The 15,198-nt window shown below is 40.7% G+C and overlaps 2 protein-coding genes across 6 annotated transcripts in view; both read left to right on the forward strand.

The window, feature by feature from the left end:
* Positions 1–5,261, forward strand: part of hcfc2 (host cell factor C2) — a 6,825-nt gene extending 1,564 nt beyond the window's left edge. The window contains exons 5-17 of one of the 4 annotated variants that reach the window (XM_074697827.1): positions 624–708; positions 806–909; positions 1,124–1,354; positions 1,490–1,699; positions 1,780–1,856; positions 2,130–2,226; positions 3,046–3,102; positions 3,181–3,227; positions 3,310–3,447; positions 3,597–3,782; positions 3,904–4,201; positions 4,287–4,356; positions 5,210–5,261. In XM_074697827.1, coding sequence (XP_074553928.1) covers positions 624–708; positions 806–909; positions 1,124–1,354; positions 1,490–1,699; positions 1,780–1,856; positions 2,130–2,226; positions 3,046–3,102; positions 3,181–3,227; positions 3,310–3,447; positions 3,597–3,782; positions 3,904–4,201; positions 4,287–4,356; positions 5,210–5,246 — 1,637 coding nt within the window. In that variant the 3' untranslated portion in view covers positions 5,247–5,261. Of the gene's footprint in view, positions 1–623; positions 709–805; positions 910–1,123; positions 1,355–1,489; positions 1,700–1,779; positions 1,857–2,129; positions 2,227–3,045; positions 3,103–3,180; positions 3,228–3,309; positions 3,448–3,596; positions 3,783–3,903; positions 4,202–4,286; positions 4,357–4,448; positions 5,128–5,209 lie in introns of those variants that run through there. The other 3 variants (XM_074697828.1, XM_074697829.1, XM_074697830.1) reach the window with 3 other exon arrangements.
* Positions 5,262–5,718: 457 nt separating this feature from the next.
* Positions 5,719–15,015, forward strand: cep83 (centrosomal protein 83). Of its 2 annotated transcripts, none has more exons than XM_074697832.1 (16): positions 5,719–5,820; positions 6,853–7,072; positions 7,238–7,388; positions 9,582–9,674; positions 10,059–10,190; positions 10,289–10,540; positions 10,621–10,752; positions 11,287–11,401; positions 11,542–11,686; positions 12,640–12,789; positions 13,122–13,197; positions 13,306–13,463; positions 13,562–13,691; positions 13,801–13,904; positions 14,084–14,273; positions 14,877–15,015. In XM_074697832.1, the coding sequence occupies exons 2-16, from the start codon at positions 6,873–6,875 to the stop codon at positions 15,012–15,014; spliced, it is 2,166 nt and encodes a 721-aa protein (XP_074553933.1). In that variant the 5' UTR covers positions 5,719–5,820; positions 6,853–6,872; the 3' UTR covers position 15,015. The 2 variants fall into 2 exon arrangements, with proteins under 2 accessions (XP_074553933.1, XP_074553934.1); XM_074697833.1 differs by having other exon boundaries at positions 13,309–13,463.
* Positions 15,016–15,198: the final 183 nt, after the last annotated feature.

Consider the following 15,198-nt stretch of genomic DNA (forward strand, 5'->3'; position numbering starts at 1 on the left):
TGCAAATCTAAACAATTAGTTTTACTTTAAATAAATCTTGCTGCTGTTTTACTATCTTTATTCCATATTTACAGGACATAACTAAAGCTAGCAGAAAGGGAAAAACAGAGGGAAGGCACAGGGTGGGGGCTTCATCAAATTAAAGGATGCTTGAAGTTAATGCTAATGTACGTTAGCAAAGCTGATCATATAAATAATCTTAAAGACATCACATTTACCTTGGTTAGGGTTTTGAAAAAGACCAAATGTGTCCAGCAATCTGTCTAGACTCTGATTAAGATGCATTCGTGTGGCAGCATGTGGTCCTAATTATATAAAATCTATCTCTTTGAATGGAAAAAGAATGTCTCACCCTGAGATCCATACCTGTCTCTAGTATGCCAGTCTTGGTTAGGTGGTTTATTTTGATATTTCAGAGCTTTAACAGTGTTTAAACAGTAATAAATTACAGTAAATGCTACTTAAAAAATCAGTTTGCATGTGTTGTAGAGGAAGATTGAAAACTCTTCTGCCTGTATCGTGAATATAAAATCATGCTCTGCTTATTTTGTGCGTCTGGAGCCATCAAGGGGCAGCTCTTTGGGATATGTTATTCTTTTTAGCATCCTTTCCCCCCTTTACAGACACAATGGTTTGGTCCATGCCGGATACCAGGGGTTCCAAGCCACTTCCCAGAAGCCTTCACTCTGCAAACATAATTGGAAACAAGTAAGAGATCCCTTTTTCTGTTTGCACATGTCTGATTTTTTGTTTGTCACACAACCAGAATAGCTTGTTACAAATCAGAGTGTCCCTCTGTTTGCAGGATGTATGTTTTTGGCGGCTGGGTTCCTATTCCAGAGTCAGAAAAACACAACGCTTCAGGAAAAGAATGGATCTGCACCAACTCTTTAAATGTACTCAACTTAGGTCAGTCAATTTCTCCACCATTGTGTTACACTTATCAAAAAAGCAAAGTCTCAGAAAGCATGGAAATTGCTTTAGCTTTGGAGAGATGTGGTGTTTTTGCTCAAACAAAAGTTGACATTTGAACCAGGTTTGTTTGGAGAAGCCTTATGGGATAAGTCATTTGAGTTTCCTGCATCATCACTCAGTTCACTGCTTCTCTGTTTTTTTCTCTCAGACACAATGAGCTGGCAGGACCTGGGCCCAGAGCTGCAGAACGATATCGAGTCCCAGCTGCAAAGCCAGGGACCCCCCAGTGATGATCCTTATGCCTGTAGACCAGGAGCCAGAGCTGGCCATTGTGCTGCTGCTGTTGGCTCCAGGCTTTATATCTGGAGTGGCCGCGATGGCTACCGTAAGAGCTGGAGCTACCAAGTCTGCTGCAAGGACCTCTGGTACCTGGAGACAGGTGAGAGCTGACAGAGCTCTGTTGGAGAAAGATGAGACTTCTCTTCTTTCTTTGTAATCATGACTTCTGGGTTTTTTGTTCCTGACAGGAGAAAATGTCAGAAAATTAAAACGAGGTTCTGTTGTCTGCTCTCAGATCGACCTGGCATCCCAGAAGCTGTGTTACTCATCAAATCCACAGTCAGCATGCTTCATGTGGCGTGGCGCCCCCTGGCAGCAGCAGACTGCTACATCCTTCAGGTCCAGCCTGTACGTCCTCTCAGCACTGCAGGTAGTGGACCTACAACCACTGCAACTGATGGAGCTGGAGCAGACGGACAGGAGGGGAAGGAAAAAGATGCTGCTGGTAAGAAGAGTACTCATAAATATCCTGATTATCTGAGTGGAAGTTTTCATTTTAAGACAGTTTTGTATAAAATCATAAAGTCTTCCTCTCAGGTGTGGAGTCCCTGCAGACACAAACTGATGGAACCACGAACCAGGAAGGAAAAGCATCAGCACAGGTATAACTAACTGATGTTCACACTTAAATCAGAGCATAGATTGTTATATAAAACTGATTCAATCTGACAAGTGCAGATGTGTTGGTTTTATGAGTTTTTGCTGAATCATACATGTCCATTAGTGGAACATATAACTACTGAGAGAGATGCTTTGTTTTGGGTTGTTTTTCTTCAAAAGTTTTGCGGAAACTAAGCTTCTGTTGAAATCAGACGTTCACTGCTACCTGTTTGGTAAAAAAAAAAAATTGCTTTAATTTTCCCTCCGCTCTTTAGGTCTCATCAGCCCAAAAGGAAACTACAGAAAAAACATCCAATGGATCAGCAGAGGGCAGAGCAGAAGGAGGGAGGAGCTGTGAAACAGGGCAGGACAGTAAGTCATGGGATTAATGAGTGAACTGGAAGTTCTTTAATCGAGATGATTTGTGTGCAATAGTAGCAAACCTGCTATGTTAGATGTGGTATTTTTCCAGACGGAACACCATCAGCTGGTTTTAAAACAAAAAACCTTTATGTCTCAGTTCTTGTTTTGAGCCAAAAAAACGGACCAAACATACTTTTTTGATGGCACTCATCTCAGGCGCTTCATCCTTTGGGCCTCTCCATGATCTCTGTCGTATTTTTTCACCATCGCACTGTGACACATCTTCAGTTCGAGCGTGAACTGCCTAAACTTTTCTGACTTGCAGTGTCTCACTATGTCTCTGTCATCTCAAATCTTCTCCTCATATTCATGCTGATCTCTCATCAAAGAGCACACCGCTCTCACCCACAAAAGTTTACGAGCATGATTTTGATTGACCAGCTCCACCAGACCCTGCCTCCCCCTGCTGAACACACAATTTCCTTCTATGGACGCAGTAAACGGTTGACATCAAATTGACGTCTATGGATGTCAATGGCAGCGAATACAGACGTTTTAATATTGTCCAGTTGAAAAAAAACGTGGATGTTCAAATCTTCTCTTTCTGTGTCTTTATCTGATTAGTCATGCACAACAGTTTTGTAATGTCCTAGAACTCAGATTCTTTATTTGGGGACCTTAGGCAGATATGTGATTAAAATTCCATTAATTAGATTAATTAATTAAAAATCTTATAATTAATTAGTTAATTTTTTTAATTGCCCTACAGCACTACAAAAGCTGTAGTGTTTGAGTTTCTTTGATTCACTGACTGTTTGTTGTTGAAAGGTGCTGGACAACAGACATCAACGCCAGAGATTAGCAGCTCGTCTCAACAGCAGACAGGTAACATGCACATGCAGTGAACAAACAGTAGTTGACAGAGAAGTGAAGCTCACTGAGGATGTGCCTCTGTTTTTTCAGACAAACAGACAAATCCAGGAGCTGAAATCTATACCCACTCTGATCAGGTGAGACACACTACATCACAGTGGTAACCAGCGCAATGATCTAACCTGAGCTAATCTAAGACTCTAAACTTTCCAAATGCAGAAGAATCCAGGGGAGTCTGTTTGGTTTGATGTCGGTGTCTTCAAAACACTCTTCTCAGAGGTCCGTCATTACTTCCTTCCTGCTGAGAGTGAGCCATCAACTGCTGCCCTCAGCAGTCGGACTTCAAATACCAAAGAGGTGAAAGCAAAAGCTTCTTAATGCTGGAGTGCTTCTCTTGTCATAGCCTGATTTTACTGTCGCTACGCCTGTCTTCAGAATGCATGTTGTTAGTGTGTGCGCTTTTTTCACTGCAAGTCCTTTTGCCTTCCCATCATTGCTTCCTCCAGAAGAAGCTGCCAGGGCCTCAAGACTACCAGAGCAGAGAGAAGCAGGAGCTGAGTCCAGGTCAAACCTACAGGTTCAGAGTCGCTGGCATCAACTGCTTTGGGCAAGGAGACTTCAGTCCAGTCAGCGAGTTTAAAACCTGCCAGCCTGGATTCCCTGGAGCGCCCTCTGCTGTCAGAATCACCAAGGTGAGACACCAAGAATTTTCACACTCAGAAAAATTCTGAATACAGTGAGTAAACAAAGTGAAAATCAGTTATTTTAGATCCTTTCCAAACAAATAAAATCAGTTGTGCTCTTAACGCTTAGGGTACTGATTCAGTCCACATCACGTGGGAGCCTCCTACCTCTACATCGGGTCGGATTCTAGAGTATTCCATGTACCTGGCAGTGAAGAAGAACCGCTCCAGTAGCTCAGAGCGTCCAGGTCAGATGGCCTTCATCAGAATCTACCGCGGCACAAAGATGTCGTGCTCGGTTAGTTCCTCCCACCTCGACAACGCCCACATCGACAGCTCTGCATCCAACAGACCGGCTGTTGTGTTCCGCATAGCTGCAAAAAACGAGCAAGGCTACGGCCCTGCAACACAGATCCGCTGGATTCAAGGTAGAGGAGCCTGTCTCCATTTTATTCTGATTTTATTTTTGCATCAAATCAAAATATTGACAACCTCTTGGATCTGTCTTTTCAGACCCCACTAAATTACGAGGATCAACATCAAAAGCAGACAATGATAAAGCTGACCAGGATGCTGCTGACAGGTGACACAGATATGCTCATAATCTCTGCTCACTTCACTTTCTCATGCTTTAATCTTTGAACTGTCTCATGCATCTCCCGCTCTTATTTGCAGCTCCAGCTGAAAATGTCTGGACCAATGACAGCATGTTTTGAAGAATACTATATGTGCACTCAGGAAGTTGGCATTGTAACACCACTTAGATATTGTATATTTCCTTGATAGTTTGTTAATTTATTTTTTTAAGTATTTAATTAATTTGTAAATAGATCATTTGCGTAGAACCCTTAACCACTTGAATGGTCTGATGTGCTTTTTTCAAGAAGTCATTTTTAGTTATACAATGTAGACAAAACAACAAGTAGGATTTAAAACCTGTCAAAAGAAAAGGTGCCTTAGAGCTTTGTAATGGATGCTTCATCGTGTTCATCATAGTTTGATGGTGGAGCTCTTTTTTTTTTTTTGGCTGAACTACTTTTCACTGTGAGATTGTCATATACAAATTTATAAGGATCTCTAAAGTGTGCTCTTGTTTGTAACCAACTCATTTACTGTCATTCCTATGTAGCTCTTTGTTTAAGAACACAGCCTTAAGTACCTTCACATACTGTCAGTATTATTTACATTCCTCATGTCATGTTTGTTTGGCTTGTCTGGCTTCTCCGTTTGTTGTCATTTCATCACAAGATTGTTGACATTGTTAACATATTAAAAAATTCAGATGTAACTTGAATTAAATGAATTTAAAAGGTCACAAATACTACATTAAAACATCTGCATGTCAAGTTTGTTTTTGTTCCTGGTTTATTCATTCAGTGAGCAAGACATTCACTTATCATCTCTTTTCTCCTCTATCTTTATATTTCCATGTCAAGTGTTAGCTACCAGCGACCAACTCACTGTGGAAAGTAAACCTCCAAAGGCCAAAAGCACTGAGAAGCTTGAATGGCCATAGAATCAAGGTATTTCTAGCTTTTTAAGATGAGCCACAGATTTTAGAGACTGAGACTTAAACTAAATGGTCTTTACGTTTTTTGGACAGATAAAACTTCATTTCTTGTCTGCCATTGGAAAGAGAAACGGGAACACCTGTAATGAATAAGTATTGAACTGGAGGTACAGTTCAATAAAACTAGGTGAAAAGTCACTTTTAAAATGTCTCCTGTGATGAAAAGTCAAAACGGCAGGATGTGAGTGTGATTTTGTACGAAAATGAGGTATAATGGCTGAGGTTGTTTTTAATCTATCAATGTGGCATGAGGCTGATATGAATAATCGAGAAGAAAATGTTAAAATGCATGTCATTGCAGACGTGTGCAGTAGGTGGCGGTAGGCACTTAAAAGTTGTCCGCGCTCCGCTGGGACAAAAAAAAAGGAAGCACAACTTCCCATAAACCCACAGTTTGTAGTCCAAAGATAAGCTGGCTAACGCTTGCTAGCAATGCTAGCAGTTTTAGGGGAACTAAGAAGTCCAGGTCAACATAAAGTGAGTGGCTGCACAGTTTTTTGAAGTCATGATTCGATATTAATTTGTACGGCACTAGAGTTGTGCCAAAGTCGAATGTTAAGCTACATTTCGGATATGCTAATAGTTGCCATCTCGACGCTACCAACGTAGGCTGGAGCATAACAATTCCACACAATGATTCATTTATTCAAGAGCTGTTAAACGCAGTGGATTTAAAAGGTCCAGCTGAAATGTCATGCAAGTTGCCATTTCAAACGTCTTGTCATTGACAGTGTTAGTGGAAAAAGTGAGTGTCCGAAGACGGACACAGCAGAGTTGCTAGCCACACGCTAAGCAGGGATTAGCATATCAGGTCGCGGGGCTAAGAGCGCGATTTTTAAAAACAACTCGATGCTTAAAGCATCTGCTGCAAGCAGAGAAACTCTGTTCTTAATAACATGCTTTAAGAAATAAAACTACTAAGTTTAAACCCATTTGTTGACAGTCAGGCAAGGCCTTGCATATTAACAGTTTTGGCAACAATAATGCGGATTCGATGTTTTTCAGACGCTCCATGTCAACGGACGTCACCCTGCACAGTAACATGATTGCTCCAGCTGTATTTGACACCAGTCTCCCTCTTTTAACGCCTGTTTTAGTATATTGGTCATATGTGTTCATTCTGAGTAAGTGATACGCGGGTCAAGAACAGCCTCAGATGAGTGGGATGCTTCTTGTTGTGTGGACGAAGTGCTCAGTTGCTGCAATCAGACAATACAGCCTGACAGAGGAGCTAACTAATCACTTGAGATTGATTTGAGTCCTGCTCTGCCTCTTAAGTGTTTGTGATTTGCGAGTAGCGGCTGTGGGACTCCCCTCAAAGCCACCATGGTAACTAACAGACAACAAAGCCAGGTCTAAATTTGCCCTCTAACAGCCTCTCATCCTATTTAAGAAGAGGGTTGGCAGTTTGTTCCACTTTTAAAAGACAGAGGCATCACTGCCATGCCTGCTTACTAACACAGTCACACCTGTTCATCAGTGTAATTCTGTATCTTCTCCTGTCTCAAGATCTTTCCTGCACAGGTGAGATGACTTCTTCCGCCCTTGGCCAGTCAGCCCCTCTTGCCTCCAACCTGGAGCCTGGGATGGGGAGGTCTGCTGCCATGCTGGGATTGTCTGCTGGCCTCGGAGGAGCAGAGATGGAGCTGCAGAAGATGCTGATTGATGAGAGGATGAAGAGTGAGCACCATCGGACCAACTACCAGACACTGAAGGCTGAACACACTAGGTATGAAGAAATCTGTTGAAAGGAAAACTTTTGACTCTTTATTTTGTTTCATGATGTGTGTAGATTCTGAGGGATAACACTGAAGAGTACCATCAATGGACAACTACTTATTTTTTTGTCATTCTTCATCGTTTTCTATTTGGTTGAACTTTTTCTTTAATGCAGCTTGCAGGATGAGTTCACACAGGCGCAGGGTGAACTGAAGCGCCTGCTGAGTGACAAGCAGGTTCAGCAGGAGCAGATGCAGCTGCTGACGGCTGAGCTCCGAGGAGAACTGTTGGACAAAACCAGAGAGCTGGAAGAGCTTCGATTGAAGGTAATTAGAGAAAAATTCCAACGGGCAATCCTTTATTTTTGTTGTTCTACTCTTTCTTTCTACTTTTCTCACCTGTTATTGTAGCATCGTTAACTCCCCTGTTCTTTATTTTACAAAAAGTAAAACTGAAGCATGTTTCTCATGTCTGATTTTTTTTCATGAAATGTCTTACTCACCTTAGTATAAGCTGTAATTACCTGACAGGTCTAGAATATTTCTTGTTTTGGGGAAAATTAGTCATTTACTGTCTTGTAATTTAACAGATTCTTCCTATTTCAAAAACTTGATAAGCAACAAGAAATTCAGGTGTCATTTTGTATGTTGTCTCTTGTAATAAGACATTCTCTGGACTTTTCAGGGGGAATGTGGCTTATTAAGACATTTCTTACTAACAATCAGTTTTTGCGGTGTAGCCTCTGACAGAAAAGACAGTTTGAGACAGAGACAGGAAATGTGCAGAGAGAATCGAGGGAGGCTGGCACCAAATTGTGTCCGGACCTGGGGTTAATTTCTAGTTTTTATGACGTCTGCATGACCACCCTCTATCTAGCAAAATCTACACCGCACATACACTTGATTTTAAGAGGAACTACGTATTAAGTATAATCTTAACTTGATTGCTTTAGAATGGAAGATTGCTTGTAGGGGATAAATAAATGCTTTCACTATGTCATGTTAAATTTAATGTTATAAATCAAGATTATATCAGCTTCTACTGTTTTAAGGTTAATCTACTAATGATGCTGTAGGTCAGGGGTCTGCAACCTTTACTTTCAAAAGAGTCGTTTTGCCTCAGCTTACTTTAATAAACGTCATTCTGGAGCCACAAAATCTACTTTATCTTCACATTAAGACAAAAAAGTGTATAATCAAGTGAATGATTATCTAAACGAGAAGTTTTTGTGTTTATAAATTTGTACATGTGATTTCTTAGTTTATTATTTTTAACAAATTTGCAAATTTAAGGAAAAAAAAAACACATTTGTAACATCATAGGTTTTACAAATGTGCTAAATTTATGAAATTTCAATAAGTTGGAAAATAAAAAAATAGAATTTTTCAAAATAAAATTAAAAAATGTGCAAAGTTTTTATATTTAAAAAAAATGCTGAATTGTCATGAATTTGCAAAAAAACCCCCTTAATAATTAATCTTTAAATTTTTTCTTAATTTCCAAAAAATGATAAAATTTTCTAAAACTGCAAAAAGGGTGATTTGTATAAAAAAAATCCCCAAATTTGCTAAATCTTCAAAAAATGTTGAATTCTTTTTCTTAATTTGAAAATATGTCAATAAAAGTTTTTTTTTTTTAAATCCCCCAAAATTTAAAGAATTGCAAAAAAATAAAGCTTTATTTCGATAGGTGATGCATTTTTAGTACAAAATGTTATATCATGATTTTACTTAGTGTCTGTGTTGTTATCATTAATACCCTCTTTAAGAAAAAAAAAATAAAATATTTTGATAATATTTTTTAAAGTTACAAGGAGCCACTGCAAAGGAGTCAAAAAGCTACATGAGGCTCCAGAGTCACAGGTTGCAGACCCCTACTGTAGGACATCATAGAAAAATGTGCTGAATTTACTGCGAAAACGGAAATCTTATCAAGCGTTTTTCTCTTGTTTTTAGTAAAAATGTCTTAAATATGAGCCACATTCACCTGACCAGTCCAGAAAAATGTCTTGTTTTTAGTTATTTAAAAACAAAAATGAGGTTTAAACTGGCTGTAACAAGTAAAAAAAAATCTGCCAGTGGGGTTAGAGTAATCTGCTTTTATTTAGACATTATTCAAATCTTGACAAGCACATTTCTCTTAACCAACTGGGAGATTTTCTTGTCACAACCAGTTTAAACCCCATTTTTGTCTTCAAACTACTGTAAACAAGACATTTTTCTGGACTGGTCAGGTGAATATGGCTCATATTAAGTCAAAAAAGACATTTTTACTAAAAACAAGAAAAAAAGCACTTAATAAGATTTCATTTTTTTTGCAGTGTGTAATCAGTTTTTTTTTTTTGTTCCAGCACCTGATCATCATTTCAAAAATCTTTCTGTTTGCCCCTGGGTCAGCCTTAACACTAACCCTTTTTGTTCAAGTATGATATCTATGTATTTGACAACTCTAGTTGTTTAATACTCTGAAATATATTAACATAAATGTGTTTTGTTTCTCTGTGTGTATTTGTTGATCAGGTGATGAGCCCACAGCGTCTGGAGCTGCTCAGAGCTCAGGTGCAGCAGGAGATGGAGGCTCCAGTCAGAGAGAGATTCAGTGAACTTGAGAAGGTGAGATGGTTTTATTTTCTTTATGTTGTCTGTCAGTCTCCGAGACTTTGTTCCTGTGTATTTAAAACTGAAGAAGGGATTGCTGCTAAAATGGTTCTTAATGCTTTATACCATCACTGGAAATTTAATGATAGAAATGTACAAAAATAATCCACATTCATCTTCTTTTCTACTAGACAAAAAAAACTGGCACTATTCCTTTAAAATTGAGCAGTTATGTTAACAGTTTTGACTTTGAGTCTGGTGCAGTGATCAAGAGATTAGTGCTGATTGCCTTTTGAAAATCAGTGATCGTCCCTGTTTTCAAGAGGGTTTTATCTTTTTGCATTTTGTCTGATTGCTCCTTGTGTGTGTGGGTGTGTGTGTCCTTGTGGTTCTTTGCAGGAGGCAGAGAAGTACAGATCTGAGTACAACAAGCTGCGGTATGACTTTACCCTTCTCAAGTCCCAGTTTGAGCACCAGAGAGAGGAACACGCCCGAATATTGAAGGAGAAGAAGATGTGCTATGAGACAGAGGTAGATCTGTTGATTGGCTGGTTTGATTAGATTTCTAAATACATTATAATTCAGGTATAAAAGTGCAGACAAGCCTAAATTAGCCTTTCCTTTGTCAGATCTCTCGTCTGGAAAAAGACAGGGAGGACTTGGTGGCTCAGTACCAGAGTTCAGACCCGCTACGTGATGGGAAAAGAGTTGAAGTCCTGTTGAGAGAGAAAGCCCAGCTCCATGTGCGGCTGAAGAGCCTGGAGGCAGAGGTGGCCGAGCTCCACGCTCAGAAAGAAAACTCAGGCCAGCAGGCAGAGAGCGTCCAGCGCATTCAGATCAGACAGCTGTCAGAGTCTCAGGCGGTGGTGAAGTCTCTGGAGGTGAGACATCTCATCATGACTGAGAGATCAGACACATTTCTTGGCATTGTTACCTGATGTGGTTGTTGTTGATGTGACAGGCGGAGCGTCAGTCATTGCGTATGAAGCTGGAGCGGATGGAGGGTGAGCTCAGTCAGACCTATGAGCAGAACAGTCAGCTCACCAGCCGCCTGCACAAAGCAGAGCGGGAGGTGAACTCCCTCAACAGCCAGGTACGCTGCTCTCTGACCTCTGACCTCTTACTAGGGGTATGCACTGATATGAAAATTTTGGCCGATATCCGATACAAATATTGATAAAAAAATAAAAAAAACACATCTGACATGATCAAATTTTGAACACTGAAAATCATGCAAACTGAATTTTTCAATATCTCCCTTTATTTTCAAACTTGTTTTCCTTTCAAATTAGGAGTTAACAGGGCCACCATGAAACAAAAGTAAAAGTGTTACTTTACAGTAACTTTTGTATCACAAATAAGGATCACAAATCAAAACTATATCCTGACTAAGCCAACTTATCAAAATTGCCAGTATTCCTGACAACCAGGCAGTTATTAGCAAGAGCGTAACATGTTTTAAACTCAAGTTTTCTCCACTTAAACTCAAATCTGTGGAAAAGTTAAAATCAAAGAATGTAGCGCCCAAGATGAACGCGATCAAAAAAGTGTGTTTTGTCTGTTCTGGTGTTTTCTGTACTTCTCAGGACATGTGGTAAAAAAAATCACCCTTTTTTTTCGTTGTAAGGTTGAAAGTGTGAAGCATGCACATAAACTGGAGGTGACCAACATCAAACTTGAGTGTGCTCGCTCGAAAGGGGAGTTGGAGAGGGAGAAAGACACACTGCAGGGACAGGTTGATGGTAAGTGGTACAAATACACACACTTGATAGAACATGTATCTTGCATTTATTTTTGAAGTGTATGCTTTGTAATGTGAGTTGTGGAAACCTTTTCATCACAGAGCAGAGCAGTAAAGTAGTTTTCTCCTGCTGTGTCTCAGGTCTTCAGACAGATGTGGAGGTTTTAAACGCTGCAGTGGAGCAGCACAAAGAGCTGCTTATGGAGAAGGAGAGGGAGATCGTCCGGAAGGTGCAATCTGCCCGAGAGGAGGAGTTCTGCAAAACTGCAGCCTTACACGAGGAGAAGTGAGGATCAGCTTTTGTCCATCGTTTGGTTGCAGTTCATTTTGAAAGTAGATGTGTTTGAAAAGTCAGACAGGGATGTTGATCAATCACAGAAGTGATCTTAATAGTTTTTCTTATAATATTTTTATTGGCTTTCAGTTTTTATAATGGCAGGTGAACAAACACTGTACATTGTAGTAACTATAAAGAACATAGATCAAACTACAAACATCTACACATACACACGCATTCATACTCAGTAGATTTGCACCAATTGACATAAATACATATGCATACACATGTATTCACATATATACGTTTGAATGTACACACATGCATGTGCCTCAGTAACATATAAGTACATATATTCTTATAAACATAGAAGTATACACATATACTTAAATATAAATGCATACATATATACAGCCATTCATAAACATATGTGCATATATGGCTCCTGCAAAAGTACAAATTCCTCCAGTTTTCCTTTGGTTATATAGGTCAGTCTTTCCAATTAGATGCTTTCCAACAGCTCTTTTATCCATTGTTTTACAGAGGGACCTTCTATGTTCCTCCAATTAAATGCAATAGCTCTTCTTGCGTGTTATAGTCCAAAGTCCAACATTTTAATTTGTTTCTTTGTAGATGCAAAGTCTTTGGGATATATTCCAAGTATACAAAGTTTGACACAAAAAGGAATCTTGACATTAAATACTTTAGACATACAGTTAATAATATCGTTCCAGAATCTTTGTATCTTTGAACATTCCCACAGACAGTGAATGAGAGTTCCTTTATAATCGTTGCACTTAACATAGACCCTTTTTAACCATTTATATTGTAGTAATTAAGTCATGTATTTATGGTTTGTTGTGGGGCTTTCAGACAGGCTTCATGTGATCTTAATAGTTAAAACCAATGAAGAACACTCTACTTGTTTTCCAAGATGAGCTTATGTTGTTTGCGTCTGCCAGGCTGGAGTTGGAGAACCGTCTTGCTGCCTTCGAACAGCAAAGAGCGCTGCAGGATGCGGCAGGTGACACCCAGAAAGAGGAATGGGAGGAGCGTCTTCGCAATACCAGACAAGGAGAGGAGGCAGCTCGCAGGGAGGCGCAAAACCTCAGGTCAGCTTTGCTCTTTGTGGTTTATCTGTCTGTCCGAGATTCAGTTATCTCATAACATTTAACTCAAACACCTGTGCAGGCGTAAGTTTTTTTTCTGGAGCAAATTCAAAGAAAAGAACTGGAGTTTCTGAGAGAATGCACTACACCGCTGTGGTCTGTGGTTAGTCGCACATAAGTTTCAGTTTCCACACGAGAATTTGTGGTAAACTGCTCTAAATAAAATCTTTGAGGCTATGGGGACCTCATAACTCAGAAAATAACATCAAGTTACTTTAAGAAAGTTCAGCTCTTTTTCGTTCTCTTATTATGTTATAATTTCTTGTGTCTAACAGAACCAAACTACAACAACAAAGCTCCCAACTCGAGGAGCTGCAGAGACAGAAAGCAGAAATAGCCGACCTACAGCAGGTGAGTCTACATCACCTCCTTTAGAGTGTCTTCAGTCCTGCAGCCCGTTTGAGAAAACAGGAGTTTTTGTGGCTGGAATGAATGTGTTGCATCTGTCTGTCCCAACAGCAGAACCAGGAGCTCAGTGTCCAGCTGGGGACGCTGTCTCACTCTGAGAGTGACCTCATAGAGACAAACAAGAGGCTGAGAGAGACCCTGGAGAGGCTGAGGGAGGAGCTGAGGATGAGCCGGGGACAGGCTGAAAAGAGCCAACATGAGGCGGAGAGGTCCGTCTGCTCTCCATTAAAACAGGTCTTTTCATAAGTCCCCTCAGTTCAAACACCCTCTCTCTTCTCTTCTGTCTCCTCCTCTGGATCCTTCAAAGGATGGTGGAGGACCGACGGGTGGAGTGGCTGGAAGAGAAACACAAGCTGCAGGAGCAGGAGGCTGAGCTGCAGCAGAAATACTCTCAGGTCAAAGAGAAGCTGCAGAGAGCAGCCGCGGCCCAGAAGAAGGTACTGCTGCTCCTTTCACCTCCTTCTGTCTCAGTGGTTTGTGGAAATGGGTAATAAGACTCTGTAGACATTACGTCTGTGTGTTTTTGTGTGTGTGTGTGTTGCACAGAGGAAAACTCAGACAGAGAACAAAGAGAAGAGACTGAAGGATAAGGTCCAGCTGCTAGAGGCCAAGGTAGAGGAGCTGGAACTGGAAGCTGCAGCAGCTAAGAAGTGAGTTCCTGTATTTTTATTGCAAGGTGACAGATTTGAGTCAACCTTTAGGGTCAAAGTTACTCTCCTCCATAGCAACATGTTACTTTAGTCACCAGAGCTCTTTGGTGTGTGTGTAAAAAAAAGTCTCTGTGTGGATACTGCAGATGACTCAGTCAATTTTCTCTGTGTCCCTTCAGACGCTCCTCATTCTCAGAGGAGCAGGCTCAGCTCAGCAGACGATTAAAGGAGCTGCAGCGGAGACACAATGAGTTTCGACGCCTCCTGCTGGGCGGCCAGGGATCCTACAACCCTGGACCCTCTTTCCTCACCTCCTCACCCACTCCCTTCCTCCTCCTCGGGTCTGAAGGAGTTTTCTCCAATATACCAGTGAGCAGACTTTTCACACAACGCAGCAACAATAACCAGGATATGAAACCGCTCACTTTGTTTTTGTTTACACTCAAAAACTCAACCTGAAAGTAACCAGATCTCACCTTTTTTTCACGTGGGTTGTAAACTCAGGGAGGGGAAAAACCAAAGTGGTTTCAGAGGAAAGTTTCTGGATGCTGCAAAAGAGACAGCAGCATCAACAATTTTTAAGTCCGTTATAACTATTGATGCCAAAAAAAAGGTCACAAATGCTAGTATTTTGTTGGACTGCCTTTAGCTTTGATAATGGCATGCATTCACTGTGGCATTGTTTCGATAAGCTTCTGCAATCTTTGGGATGTGCTGGAGAAGGCTTTGTGCAGCGGCCAGACTCTACCATCATCAATGAAGATCTTGGTGAAAAATTAATGCTAAACTGGATGGAAATAAATCTTGTGACATTTTAGAAGCTTCAAAGCTAATCCAAGCTAAAGGCGGTCCAACAAAATATTAGAATGTGTGACCTTTTTTTTCCAATGGCGCCTTTTTTTGGCTGGGCAGAGTGGAAGAAAGGCAGCCAATGCGGCTCATTAAAGCATCATCTTGTTTTCTGTCCTGCAGGAGGAGCAGCAGCAGAAGGAGCTGTCTCTGCTCCGTCAGAGGCTGGAGGACCTGGAGAGCGCCCAGCAGCAGCAGCTGGAAGAGCTGGGATCTCTGGTGCAGAGAGACCGTGACCACGCTCCCCAGCCTGACCTTTGACCCCTCTACTTAACCCTTGGACTTGCCTTTGCACATCAATGCCAACAAAAGTGCTGCAGGACTTCTACAAATTACTGCTGCATTTTTAATGACACGAGTCCTCAGGGTTTGATTTTGTATTATATTGCTGTTTACACATTTTCTCTTCAAACACTCAGGAAAAAATATCCATCTGAGTTGATAC

The sequence above is a fragment of the Halichoeres trimaculatus genome, unplaced genomic scaffold (genome assembly GCF_033239565.1).
Source record: "Halichoeres trimaculatus isolate MK-OKI-2021-1 unplaced genomic scaffold, fHalTri1.1 fHalTri1_scaffold_21, whole genome shotgun sequence".
Taxonomy (NCBI): domain Eukaryota; kingdom Metazoa; phylum Chordata; class Actinopteri; order Labriformes; family Labridae; genus Halichoeres; species Halichoeres trimaculatus.